Below are 13,447 nucleotides of genomic sequence, written 5' to 3' on the forward strand. Positions count from 1 at the left end.
CCCTCCTTCCTTCAGGAATTCTGATGACATCACTGAAGTAAAATCGGAAAGGGGAGTTTTTGCTACCCCTCTGGGGCCTTGGAAGCCACAATGTTCAATTAAAACGCGTTTATGTATTTCAGATTCTAGATAATTCATGGAGGGACACTGACACAAAATGTGAGCTGTTGCCTCAGTCTCTGTGTCCCTGTGTTCACTCTTTTCTGCAACATAGCCCTGGCTCCGTTCCGCAGACTAGACACTGTGAAGTCTTATGGTAGTAACCGAACAGCTAAGAACAAGGAAGCAACAAAAAAAAACCAACAACAGGCAGATCTCTCCTTCAATAAAAGTGGAGAAGAATGGACTTGGGAGAACAGGATGGGGAATTCATCCCTGTCCACCAACTTCAACCAATGAAAGTTCTTGGCTGCTCTCATTGGCCTAAACCAAAGCTGGGAGGTTTTTCTACAAGTCGCCTCCAGGTGTCTCTGCGGCAAACACTAGAATCATAGAGAAGCACGTCTAATCCTAGAGGCAGCAGAAAGAGCCCGTTCTTGCTATTGCTGTCTCCGCTGTAGGCTGTCACAACTGGGGCGGAAGGATGGGAGCCAGGTCAGATGTGGTTTCCTCAGCCAAGCTCTCCTGCTCTCCTGGGCTTTCTTTGACAGAAAGAATGATGTTCACCACCTTCTCTTCAAAGTGCACCTGCCTCCTTGTGGGCGGCGAGCTCGAAGAGGCCTCGACGGTGTCCACTTTCTTGCAGCTTTTGAAGAAGCTCCTCAGAAACCCAAGAAGGGAGTTGCGTTGCCCTTCAGGTGCACCCCTGGGGAAGGTATAGATCTGCTCAGTGTCACCTGCATCCGTCATAGCTACAGCTGCGCTTTGGGAATCCGTGTATTGCTCTTCTCCAGGTGTTCTAGTTTCTTTCTGTTGCTTGCTGAGCAGGAAGTAGGTAAAGCCGGTGACCACCAGCATCGTGCCTGGAGAGAGTAGGGAAAGAGACAGAGAGAGGGGTCTTGGTGGACCTCAAGCTGAACATGAGTCAACAGTGTGATGCAGCAGCGGAGGAGAAAAAAGCTAATGCTATTCTAGGCTGCATCAGTATAGTGTCCAGGTCAAGGGAAATAATGGTACCACTCTGTTCTTCCTTGGTCAAACCACACCTGGAATCCTGTGTCCAATTTTGAGCGCCACAGTTTAATAAGGATGTTGACAAGCTGGAACGTGTGCAGACGAGAGCAACTAAGATGTTCAAGGGTCTGGAAACCAAGCCTTATGAGGAATGGTTGAAGGAGCTGGGTATGTTTATCTTGTAAAAGAGGAGATTCCTGCAATCCATTAATGACAGATAGCCATCCAACCTCTGCTTAAGAACCTACAGAGAAGTTGAGTCCACCACTTCCCAAGGGACACTATTCCACTGTCAAACAGCTCTTACTGTCAGAAAGTTAAAACAGAATAAAAAATAAAAAATTCCTTGCAGTAGCACCTTAGAGACCAACTAGACCAACATGGCTACCAATATTATTATTATTATTATTATTATTATTATTATTAATACCCCACCCATCTAGCTGGGTTTCCCCAGCCACTCTGGGCGGCTTCCAACAGAATATTAAAATACAATAATCTATTGAACATTAAAAGCTTCCCTAAACAGGGCTGCTTTCAGATGTCTTCTAAAAGTCAGGTAGTTGTTTTTTCCTTTGACATCTGGTGGGAGGGTTTTCCACAGGGCGGGTGCCACTACCGAGAAGGCCCTCTGCCTGGTTCCCTGTAACTTGGCTTCTCGCAGTGAGGGAACCACCAGAAGGCCCTCGGAGCTGGACCTCAGTGTCCGGGATGGATGATGGGGGTGGAGATGCTCCTTCAGGTATACTGGACCGAGGCTGTTTAGGGCTTTAAAGGTCAGCACCAACACTACCTGTCAGAAAGTTTTTCCTGATGTTTAGTCGGAATCTCCTTCCCTGTATCTTGAAGCCATTGATTCAAGTCCGTTTTACATACTTTATTCCTGATGCGGGCTTATAGCCGAATAAAGATATCTATCTATCTATTCAAGTCCGACCCTCCAGAGAAAACAAGCTTGCTCCATCTTCCATGTGACAGCCCTTGAGATATTTGAAGATGGCTGCTGGAGGAGACTCTTGAGAGTCCCATGGACTGCAAAAAGATCAAACTTATCTATCCTTAAAGAAATCAGCTCTGAGTGCTCACTGGAAGGACAGATCCTGAAGTTGAGGCTCCAGTACTTTGGCCACCTCATGAGAAGAGAAGACTCCCTGGAAAAGACCCTGATGTTGGGAAAGATGGAGGGCACAAGGAGAAGGGGACGACAGAGGACAAGATGGTTGGACAGTGTTCTCGAAGCGACTAGCCTGAGTTTGGCCAAGCTGCGGGAGGCAGTGAAAGAAAGGCGTGCCTGGCGTGCTCTGGTCCATGGGGTCACAAAGAGTCGGGCACAACTGAACGACTGAACAACAACAAATCGTATCTCCCCTTTTCCAGGCTAAACACCCCCAGTTCCTACTAGTATACCACACCATACTCAAACCAGTACAGTACACCATATCATAGCTTATATGGCATGGATGTTAAGGCAGCTGCTTTAGTTCATCAGCTTGCAACATCCATGCTTTTCGGTGAATCCTTTATATTGCTTTTTTGAACCCTAAAATAATTTTTGGATTACAGCTACTGTTTACTGTATTTGCAAAATAAATAAAAAATAAAACCCCCCATTCTACTGGTTATTCCCAGTCACCCTCTCACCCTCTTACCTGGGATAGTGACGTGCCAAACTATGACAGGGTGCAGGAAGCAGGCTACCGAGAGCAACACATACATCAGGAACTTCTGGAAGGCCCCCCGACGCCTGGCGTGCTTCCAGCAAGTGTGCGTCCCAGATCCCGCCTTGGGGCTGCAGTGGAAGGGGAAGGATGAGGAGCTGGCTGAAGCAAAACATCAGTCACCCGCAAGGTGAACTCTCCAAAAGAGCTCAGCGTCGGGCTCAGCCCAGAAGTGTTTCCCCAAGCTGAATTGTAGGAGGGAAGGAGGGTAGGGGGAGGGAACGCAACGGAGCACTCACGTGCAGCAAGCCGTCAAGAGCAGGCCAGCAAAGTATGCTGCTTCGCACAAGGACACGCCTATCCCTGAAACACTGAAGAACGAGAAATCGTTAACAGGCGAGGAACAAGGAGCAAAGAGCAACCCCCCCCCCGCGCAGCGCTCAGTAGCTGAACAGGGGAACATGCAGTGATATGCAGTGAAATTTTTCGAGGGCAATTTGGAAGAGCGATGTCCTGATGTCGCGTGTGCGAGCATCACGCCTTCCTTCCTAAGCTGGGCAGAAGCTTCCCAGGCTTTGGGAAGGAGGCTCCGGGCCCCTGACCGGATGCTGAAGCCCTGTTGCCTCCTCCTCAAAGGACCCTTGACATGACCACAGTGCAATATTGGGCATCCTGTTGTCAGGCTTCGGGGAATCGGCTTCCTCCCCCGTGGCAGTGAACAAAAGATAAAACGAAAGGATCGTCTTACCAGTTAGAATCTTTAATAATCGCAGTGAGAGAACAAAGAAATGGCAGTGCTCCCAATTAAGGGTTACTCCCCCCCTCCATCCCTATTAATCTACATCACTCCTACATCTTGTAACCTGAGCTCGCACCCTCTGCGCTTTCTGTTCTAACACTTTCTGAGCTTTCCGTGTTCTTGGAGAAGGGGGTTGAACGCTGTCCAGAGACTGTGAATCTGTTAACGCTCTCTCTTCTGGTGTAGCTTCTGCTAACTGTTCCCCATCCAGTATTTCCCAGCTTCTGCCTTCTGAACTATGCCCCTCTGCAAACCACTGTTCCAAATCTATACTGTCCTCCTGCTCCTGGGAAGAAGCAGGAGCAGGAGCAGGAGCAGGAGGAGGGGGAGGGGGTGGCTCCCACCATTCCTCCTCAGTGCAGCCCTCCTCAGGACGGCCCCTGACATCTGTATATGGTGTATAAATTCAGGCCCAGGTTTGCAGAAGTCCTTACATCGACCAGCACAAGCTTCGTGAGGTGCTCTCCCAAATCCACGTTATTCCCCCCCCCCCCGCCAAAATCAGAAAGCCATACTCACAGCAAGTAGACAGCCAGGCTCTTGAACTGACCCAGGAGCAGTGTGTCTGTGCCAACGCCAATGAGCACTGAAACAAAACACAGACGAGAAGAAGAAATAACACTTGGGAGCTGGGGGCATTGGGAGTCATTTGCCGCTGTTGTGCAATGCCCTCCAAAGATAAACTCCTCCATGGGTGAGCCCCACACGGGCGGCCCACCATCCTGCTTTGCCAGTGGTGGTTTCCTGCAAAATCTTGTGGAGCATATATGATCCCACAATATTTCAGTGAGATCTCAAGATTTTAGGGAGGTCTTTCGGCATGCACAAGATCTTATGAATCTGGGATCTTTGACCCGGAAACTAGAACTAATCCAGAATGCGACAGCTAGACTGGTGACTGGGAGTGGCAGCCGAGACCATATTACACCGGTCCTGAAAGACCTACATTGGCTCCCAGTACGTTTCCAGGCCCAGTTCAAAGTGTTGGTGCTGACCTTTAAAGCCCTAAACGTCCTCAGCCCAGTATACCTAAAGGAGCACCTCTACCTCCATCATCGAGCCCAGACACTGAGGTCCAGCGCCAAGGTCCTTCTGGCAGTTCCCTCACTGCGAGAAGCGGGGTTACAGGGAACCAGGCAGAGGTCCTTCTCAGTAGTGGTGCCCACCCTGTGGAACGGCTCCCTTTCCTTAAGAAGCTGTAGAAATGTGAGTTGAACCCCATAAAAATGGGGCTTTTCCTCTTTGCTTTTCCCCCTTTGCAAAAAAGCTGCACAAATCTGAGCTGATCCTCAAAAAAACAGGGCTTTTCCCTTTGCAAAAAAAGCTGCAAAACTTAGTTGGTATCACTGTTGTTCTAATTTTTTTTATCATGAGCAGGATATATAAGCACATGCAGGCAGTTTGGCACAATCAGCTGGCAATTGTGGACACCATTTTCCAGGGGCGTCTTAGCCATAGAGGCTAGTGGCGTGGGGGCACCAGGGCGCCAAGTTCTGGAGGGCGCCAGGGAAGAGGCAGAGGCTGGATGCAGCGCCTCCCGGCATCAGCTCGCTGCCCTCGTCCACCTCCGCCATGCTGCGCCATGCCCAGAGCTTTCTCTCTGCCAGAGGAGCTGCCCTCCAGCCCCGCCGGCAGTGCCACCCTTGCCCGCCTCTGCCATGCCACGCCTGGAGCCTCCGTCCTGCTGGAGGAGCCGCCCTCCAGCTGCTGCCCACCCAGAGGGAAACATGGGGGGGTGGGGGGCACCGGAGATATCCTTTTACCACGGCACCAGATAAGCTTAAGACGGCCCTCCCATTTTCTATTGGTATCTAATCCATCTTGGGAAATTGCTAGATTCTTTGCCACGGCAGTTTCCTACTGGAAATGAATTCTATAGTTCAGCTTTCCTCAAACTAAGTGCAGCTTACAACCTGTTTGCCCAAGGAGGTAGACTTGTGGTCTTTGGACATGAAGGGCTCCATCACAGAACCGCCGGTAAGAACAGAGTCTCCCTCTGCTCCATCAGAGCTGCTAGAGTGGGCAGGCCCCTTTTCAAATTCAAATTCAAATTTATTGCGGCTATAAGCCCATAAAAACATAAAATATGGAATATATGACATAAAATTACAGCAAACCATAGACCCTAGAGTCATAGGGAAACAAACCACAGCACAAATACAAGTTTTAAAATTGCAACCAGGAAGCAGAAAACAAAAGTATTAGTGGTCGTGTAGTTGGCCACAGCGCCTTTTTTGAGATATGACAGAGTTTAGAAACCTTGCCACCTGCAAGGTTGTATAGGAGTCGTTGTCTTGCAGGAGTAAGGCAAGGTGTGACTCAGCTGGTGCACCTGTAAGTTTTTGAGTTATTGGTCTTAGTAATTTTGCCCGAGCCTCACTATGCAGGGAACAGATAAAGATTATATGATGGAGAGATTCCGTCGACTATTTATCACAATCACAAAAGGCGGAAACTAGGCCCTTGGAAAATCTATGTCTCAGGACATTAGAAGGAAAGACATTAAACCTCGCTTTGGTGAAAGCGAATCGGTGCCCAGCAGTGGAGAGCGAGGATAGGTATAGAGGGACATGATGTATTGGAGTAACTCCAAAATTCCGAGGCGAGCAGACACCCCCACCCAGCATATGATTACGCTGCAGCTCCAAATCGTCCAGTCTTTGATTGATTAGTCTTTTTGCCGAAGCAAGGTCTAACTTAAGTGAATCTGAAGGAGAGATTCCAAAGGACAGAAGTTTGGCGTGGATTTTCCCAGTCCAAGGGTTTGCAAATTCGTCACGCCAAAGACATTGGACGAGATAATGGCTGGGTAAAGGCCCCTTTAACTGAAGACACATGTTCCAGTAAAGGACAAGGCTAACCACTGGGCTGTATCAACAAAAGCCTGGTAGTAGTACCACTCTTCTGCCTTGGTCCCACCACACCTGGAATAATGTGTCCAATTCTGGGCACCACAATTTAAGAAGAATGTTGACACCAGCTGGGAGATAAGCAGAGGAGGACGACCAAGGTGATCAAGGGCCTGGACCCAAGCCTTATGAGGAATGGTTGAGGGAGATGTTTAGCCTGGATAAGAGGATACTGAGAGGAGATAGGATCATAGACATCTTCAAATATCTAAAGGGCTGTCCCCCATGGAAGATGGAGCAAGCTTGGTTTTTTCCTGCTCTGAGGGGCAGGACCCTAACCAATGGCTTCAAGGTACAAGAAAGGAGATTGCAACTAAACATCAGGAATAGCTTCCTGACAAAACAAAATAAAAAAATCCTTCGAGTAGCACCTTAGAGACCAACTAAGTTTGTTCTTGGTATGAGCTTTCGAAGTGTGCACACTTCGAAAGCTCATACCAAGAACAAACTTAGTTGGTCTCTAAGGTGCTACTCGAAGGATTTTATTATTATTATTATTATTTTGTTTTGACTATGGCAGACCAACACGGCTACCTACCTGTAACTGGAACTATGAAAGCTCATACCAAGAACAAACTTAGTTGGTCTCTAAGGTGCTACTGGAAGGATTTTTTTAATTTTTTTATTTTGTTTTGACTATGGCAGACCAACACGGCTACCTACCTGTAACTGGAACTATGGAAGCTTCCTGACAGTAAGAGCTGCTAGGCAATGGAACGGTCTCCCTCGGGAGATGGTGGACTCTCCTTCCTCGGAGGTTTTTAAGCAGAGGTTGGATGGCCATCTTTTCATGGATGATTTAGTCCAGGTTGCTGCATTGCAAGGGGTCGGACTAGAAGACCCTTGGGGTCCCTTCCAACTCTACAATTCTATCATTAGGCTTGGAACCCAAATTGCCGTTTGCTCTGACTGTGCGCTGAAGAGCGGTTTCCATCAGGGGAAAACGGCGGGACAAGAGGAAGTTTGGATAAGCCGGGAGAGAGAGAGAGAGGATACCAAGCATGTATGTCAATGAATGGCAGTAACTACAGCATTCATGCCCCCGAAAAGGCCCAGAGGAAGGAGCCAAGGATTAGGCGTTGTAATGAGCTTTGGCTTGGATAGACCTGATTCAGAAGGAAAGCATTAGCCCTTCCCAGGGATTTGAATTGTGTGACGCCTGGAACATTCCATTCTGATCTCCTTTCCTTTCATTCAGTGTTTAATCCCTAAACCAAGACTGGTCTCAACTAGCCATACAGTGAAACGGCTCCGTGTGTCGGTGAGAGAAACCGGCGCATTCCAATTACTCTGCGAGCCAAAGCAGGAACGAACCACGCATTATAGGGCAGAAAGAAGAAGAAGTGTTTGGATTTGATATCTTGCTTTGTCACTACCCGAAGGAGTCTCAAAGCGGCTCACAATCTCCTTTCCCTTCCTCCCCCACAACAAACACCCTGTGAGGTGAGTGAGGCTGAGAGACTTCAAAGAAGTGTGACTAGCCCAAGGTCACCCAGCAGCCACATGTGGAGGAGCAGGGATGCGAACCCGGTTCACCAGATTACGAGTATACCACTCTTAACCACTACACCACACTTGCTAGTTTGTGTACCGTGGCAATTGCCAGTGTAAAGATAGCAACATTGCACGCTTCCTTTTCTCGTGTCTGCAAATTTGCAGCGGATATGCGCTAAGGAACAATAGCTAATTATGCATGTGCTTCCATTTGTTTTTACAAAGATACCCCTCCAGAGGGGAATCCTACTTTAAATGGAATTTATGTGCAGAATTTGGCGCTTCCAACCCTCTCAGGTTTTGCCTAAATGAGTCCATCTCTCGCATTGAGTGCCTGCTTATGTCTGAGCTACTGGTTCGTGGTCAAAGAAAGTTGCTTTTTCCTTAAACAGTTCCAACTAATGATATGCAAAATAATACACATAATATATGTATAATACGTACAAAAGAGTCAATATTTTTGCAGCATTAACTGTGTAAGTGGTGTTTTTTTTACCGTTATGTGCACTGGTTACTTTAGGAAACCCGGAGTATTTAATACATAAAAATTATACACGTAGTCATGCATACAATATGATAACCTTTCATATTTTTAGCGGAACTGGCGAGAGGAAAATGGGAACCTGAAAAATTCTGTTGAATAAGCTCTAAACTACTGAAGGTAATGGGGCCCTTTATATATCCAGCTGTCCTTTGTCAACAACAAATTGTTGCTGTTTTTGTGTGTTGAATATATGCTATATGGTAATTTATGGACCTAATAGGTATCTAAAGCCATTTGCACATGCAGAATGTAGGCACCCTATATATAGAAATGAGCAAACCAGTGATATTTTAGGGAGCAGGCTAGCAGGCGCAGCCTACGCGACACAAAACACTGTTGCTCTATGTAGGTTTTATTTTATTTGTTTTTTATCTTATATTTTGGAAATGTACATCCAGGTTTTTTTCCTTTAATTTTTTTTTTGGGGGGGGGCCCCAAGAGAGTGGGGCCCTAAGCTATAGCTTGTTTAGCTTATACGTAAATGCAGCACTGTCTTCATAGCATATAAAAGTCTACACAAACTAGCAGTAACTCTGCAGTGTGTCATCTGACACAACTGTGTGAGATCTTCCCTTGGGGTGGAGATGCTGGAGGCTGAACCTGCATGGCTTATGCCCGCATGGCACAAGATTTAGGTGCTCTCCTTTGGAATCTCTCCTATTGCTAACGAATCTCCACACACCTTCTGAAAAGTCCGGTGACCACACTTTCCGGCTGGAAAACTACAGACTAATTTAACGAACTGCAGTCTACTTACTTGCATTGCTTACATCTATTCGGCTTTGCCGAATGCTTTCTTGTTCATTTGTTTTAAATAATACCGCTGCAAGGATAGAACTCGTGACTATTATTTGAGCAAGATTGGGGGGGGGGGATTTACCTTGTTAGATAGCAACTTAGTAATGACTCCAGTGATCTGAAAGCATTTGCTACACAGTGCAATCCTTTCCCCGACTTGTGGTTGCTGGGCAGGCAAGATCAGCCCAAGGCATTTTGCTGCCTGAGGCAAAGCAACGTAGGTCACTCCCACCAAGTCTAGTTCCAAGGTACCAAGACAGGATCAAGTTGTTTTGGCACCTGAAGCAGAAAAACCCTACAAGCATCTTTGAAGATGGCTATCCTCTGAATTAGTAATGTACGGAAGTGAGAGCTGGACCATGAAGAAGGCTGATCGCCGAAGAATTGATGCTTTTGAATTATGGTGCTGGAGGAGACTCTTGAGAGTCCCATGGACTGCAAGAAGATCAAACTTATCCATTCTCAAGGAAATCGGCCCTGAGTGCTCACTAGAAGGACAGATCCTGAAGTTGAGGCTCCAGTACTTTGGCCACCTCATGAGAAGAGAAGACTCCCTGGAAAAGACCCTGATGTTGGGAAAGATGGAGGGCACAAGGAGAAGGGGACGACAGAGGATGAGATGGTTGGACAGTCTTCTCGAAGCTACTAACATGAGTTTGGCCAAACTGTGGGAGGCAGTGAAAGATAGGCGTGCCTGGCGTGCTCTGGTCCATGGGGTCACGAAGAGTCGGACACCACTGAACGACTGAACAACAACAAAATCCTCTGAATTCTTCATACAGACCTCCCAGCCTGTCCCCCTGTACAAGAGTCTCAAATCTGTCTGCTTAATTGAATGCAGTGCTTTTTTTCCTGGGTACACAGAGGTACCCAAACCCCTAAACATTTTGTGAATCTAAGTTTGGCCTCATTGAGAGGCAGTATTTCAATATGAGTAGGAAAAATGACATTACCCCTAAACATTTTTTTAAGGGAAAAAAGCACTGATTGCATGTTTAAAAAGGTAAAGGACCCCTGACAGTTAAGTCCAGTCGCAAACGACTCTGGAGTTGCGGCGCCCATCTCGCTTTACTGGCCAAGGGAACCGAAGTTTGTCCACAGACAGTTTTTCCGGGTCATGTGGCCAGCATGACTTAGCCGCGTCTGGCGAAACCAGAGCAGCGCACAGAAACGCTGTTTACCTTCCCACCAGTACAGTACCTGTTAATCTACTTGCACTTTGATGTGCTTTCAAACTGCTAGGTTGGCAGGAGCTGGGACCGGGCAACAGGAGCTCACCCCGTCACAGGGATTCGAACTGCCAACCTTCCAATCGGCAAGCCCAAGGCTCAGTGGTTTACACCACAGTGCCCCCCGCATCCCGATTTCATGTTAAAGATAAAGGTAAAGGGACCCCTGACCATTAGGTCCAGTCGTGTCCGACTCTGGGGTTGCGGCCCTCATCTCGCATTAATGGCCGAGGGAGGCGGCGTACAGATTCCGGGTCATGTGGCCAGCATGACTAAGCCGTTTCTGGCGAACCAGAGCAGCACATGTTATGTGTACATAATTCCTTGCATCAGGAGAGAACGATGGAAGAAAGCATCTACCCTGGTACTGAAGGTAGAGGTGCTGTTAAGCTTAAATTTTTTTTGGTAGAGATTGCATGACCATCTCTCAGGGATTATTTAGCCGTGATTCCTGCATTAGAGGAGATTTGACTAGAGGACCCTTGACGCCCCTTTCAGTTTTACAATTCTGTGATTCTACAACCTCTAGCAGGAAAGAACAGGTGCAGACAGTTGGAGACCAGCCAGGTTGTCATGTTCCTGCCCACTGCAACATATCTCAGTCGGCTTGAAGCAGCACAGCAACTTTCCGCAAAAATTGTTGTTCTTAAGGATTCTTCACCACCTGTGCCAACATTCTCCTTTGCTTAGAAAACAGAGTGCTTTCTCCCTCTGGGTGACTTTCAACCACCCATGAATTCACTGCAGAGAGTTACCAGCAAAAACTTCAGGACAGTGCTGGTTAAAAGATGGGTGTCTTGTCAGGTCTTTAAAACTCAGACACCTAGTTCATCCTTGCACACCTCCGTCGCCCTCACCTGGGGCAGGCTCTCGGACTGCATTTTGTGAAACCCATATAAACTGCGGTTGGCGAGGGGATCCAAGTCAGATCAGATTTTTTATCTACCACAAGCTAAAACCAGGAGGAACAAAGTGGTGGATTCCCATTTGGGAATTCACATTAACTGAGAAATTGACACAAAGGATACATTTGGCTAGGGGTAAAAAAGAGGGAGAGAAATAGATAATCGGCAGATTGGTGGCCTTTTATTATGTACACCAATAAGAAAGGTGCTGTTAAACCAGTGCCATTGGTCTTTAAACATACAGCATATGGATTATGTAATTTAAATTCTATTTGCTCAAAGGGGATGGACTCTCAGGAAAAGAACTGTGCAGACTGTGGATCTATATGTACGCTGCCTTAAATTTATTGCTTATAGGTTTGCTTTAATCCATTTCGTAATCTTGGGAAGGTTTCTGGTGTCGAAAGTATAAGAAAATGAAGTAAGAATGAATTTCAAAAACCAAAGTGGTATCCGCGTCAGAAACGCAGGGCAGAAAAACCACACTAACAGTGCTTCTTACCTGCTCCGGTGGAGATTCCCAGAAGTCGGCAGGTATATTCCAGAGTATTCCAAAAAGCTGCTTGCTTCATGTTGGCCAGGCAAGAAGCGCTTTGAACTTTTGGGAATTCTTGAGACAGACCTGCGCTCTGACTTCCTGCACTGAGGTGGAGTGAGCCTGAAATCAGGAATCCCCGCCCTTCCCAAAGGAACATCATTCCAATGTGCTATACACAAAAAAGACCCCAAACAACACACCCTTTTTCCACGCAGAAGCAGTTAGCACTGGTCCCGGCGGGACTGGGTTGTCCTTCTGGTGCTGCCATTGTCCTGCATCCCTCGGTGGGACAATTAATGATTACCAGGCAGAGCAGGAATCTCAGCCAGTGCCTGAGGGCCACTTTCCCCTTGCTTCATGTCGGCGCATACCGAAGGCAGGCGAGCAAAAGTCTTGCTCCTGCACATTTGATGCAGATTAGTTGCCATGGGGTTTAAGGCTTTGCTAGCTGTTTTTCAGAGCACTCCGGCTCACTCCGGAGAGACCACAAGGGGTGCAATGGTTCTCACCCAAACAGCAGTCCTGTCCAAAATGAGATGCCACTTCGCTAAGTATCTGAAAACTTGCAGGGTTCTTCATGTTTCCTTTTACGAGATACTCCTCATCCACATTACAGCTATTTAGAGTGCTTCCCCTTTGGATAAAACATTGAATTATTTATTCCCATTAAAAGCCAATGCACGCCTTATAATCAAGGAAATTCATTTCCAGCTGCAGCAAATTTACCCTCAGTAAGCTGCCAAAGTCGAGGAAGCCTTCTCGCATAATTAAGAAATAGTTCCTATTTAATCTCAAGCATATTTAGCCTAGATTTACCATTTCCCGGTTAAGCAACATTTGGGTTAACTTCGTCTACTTTGCTATAGTCCTGGATCTTCCAATCAAGTTCTGCTTCTAAATTCCTAGCAACATTACAATTTAGCAATAGGAGCAGAAATTCAAATCAGCTTCCAGCAGCACATTGTTCAAATAGCTCTTTCATAATCCAGATTAATTTACCAAATGCCTGAATCCTGCTTTAAGCCCATCTATATTACTGTTCTGGGCACCAGAAGCTCCTCAATTCTAAACAATACATTCATATGACTGATGTTACAGACGGATCTCAACTATACAATTCACAAAAGGTGCTTCCAGGCTGCAGCTATTTTGGGGTGGGATTCGATCATATACCAGCAAACGCAAGTTTTGCAACTGAAGGTGGTTCGGTGCTCTTGAACAACAAACCCACTCCCTCCCCAAAGCAGGCTTCTTGTGAAAAGGAAGTCAGGAAAATGCACCGGAAAGTGTGTGATAACAACTGTGCCTCCTGTGGCATATAATGTGTCATTGTGTCTGGCAGTTAACCAGAAGGTTGGTGGTTCGAGGCCACCCAGGGACAGCTATGGGCAGGATTACTGCACTGCAGGGGGTTGGACTAGATGACCGTCAGGGTCCCTTCCAACTCTAAAATTCTATGA

The 13,447-nt window shown here is 47.0% G+C and overlaps 1 protein-coding gene across 1 annotated transcript; it reads right to left on the reverse strand.

Annotated features, from left to right (window-relative positions):
* Nucleotides 1–372: 372 nt before the first annotated feature.
* TMEM72 (transmembrane protein 72) lies at nt 373–12,334 on the reverse strand. Its single transcript, XM_033148086.1, has 5 exons — nt 11,952–12,334; nt 4,090–4,156; nt 3,071–3,142; nt 2,763–2,902; nt 373–962 (listed from the first exon to the last, which is right to left on the reverse strand). Exons 1-5 carry the CDS (start codon nt 12,145–12,147, stop codon nt 565–567), a joined length of 873 nt encoding a protein of 290 aa, XP_033003977.1. The 5' UTR covers nt 12,148–12,334; the 3' UTR covers nt 373–564.
* Between the last annotated feature and the right edge of the window lie 1,113 nt (nt 12,335–13,447).

This window comes from Lacerta agilis, chromosome 5 (assembly GCF_009819535.1).
Source record: "Lacerta agilis isolate rLacAgi1 chromosome 5, rLacAgi1.pri, whole genome shotgun sequence".
NCBI classification, from domain to species: domain Eukaryota; kingdom Metazoa; phylum Chordata; class Lepidosauria; order Squamata; family Lacertidae; genus Lacerta; species Lacerta agilis.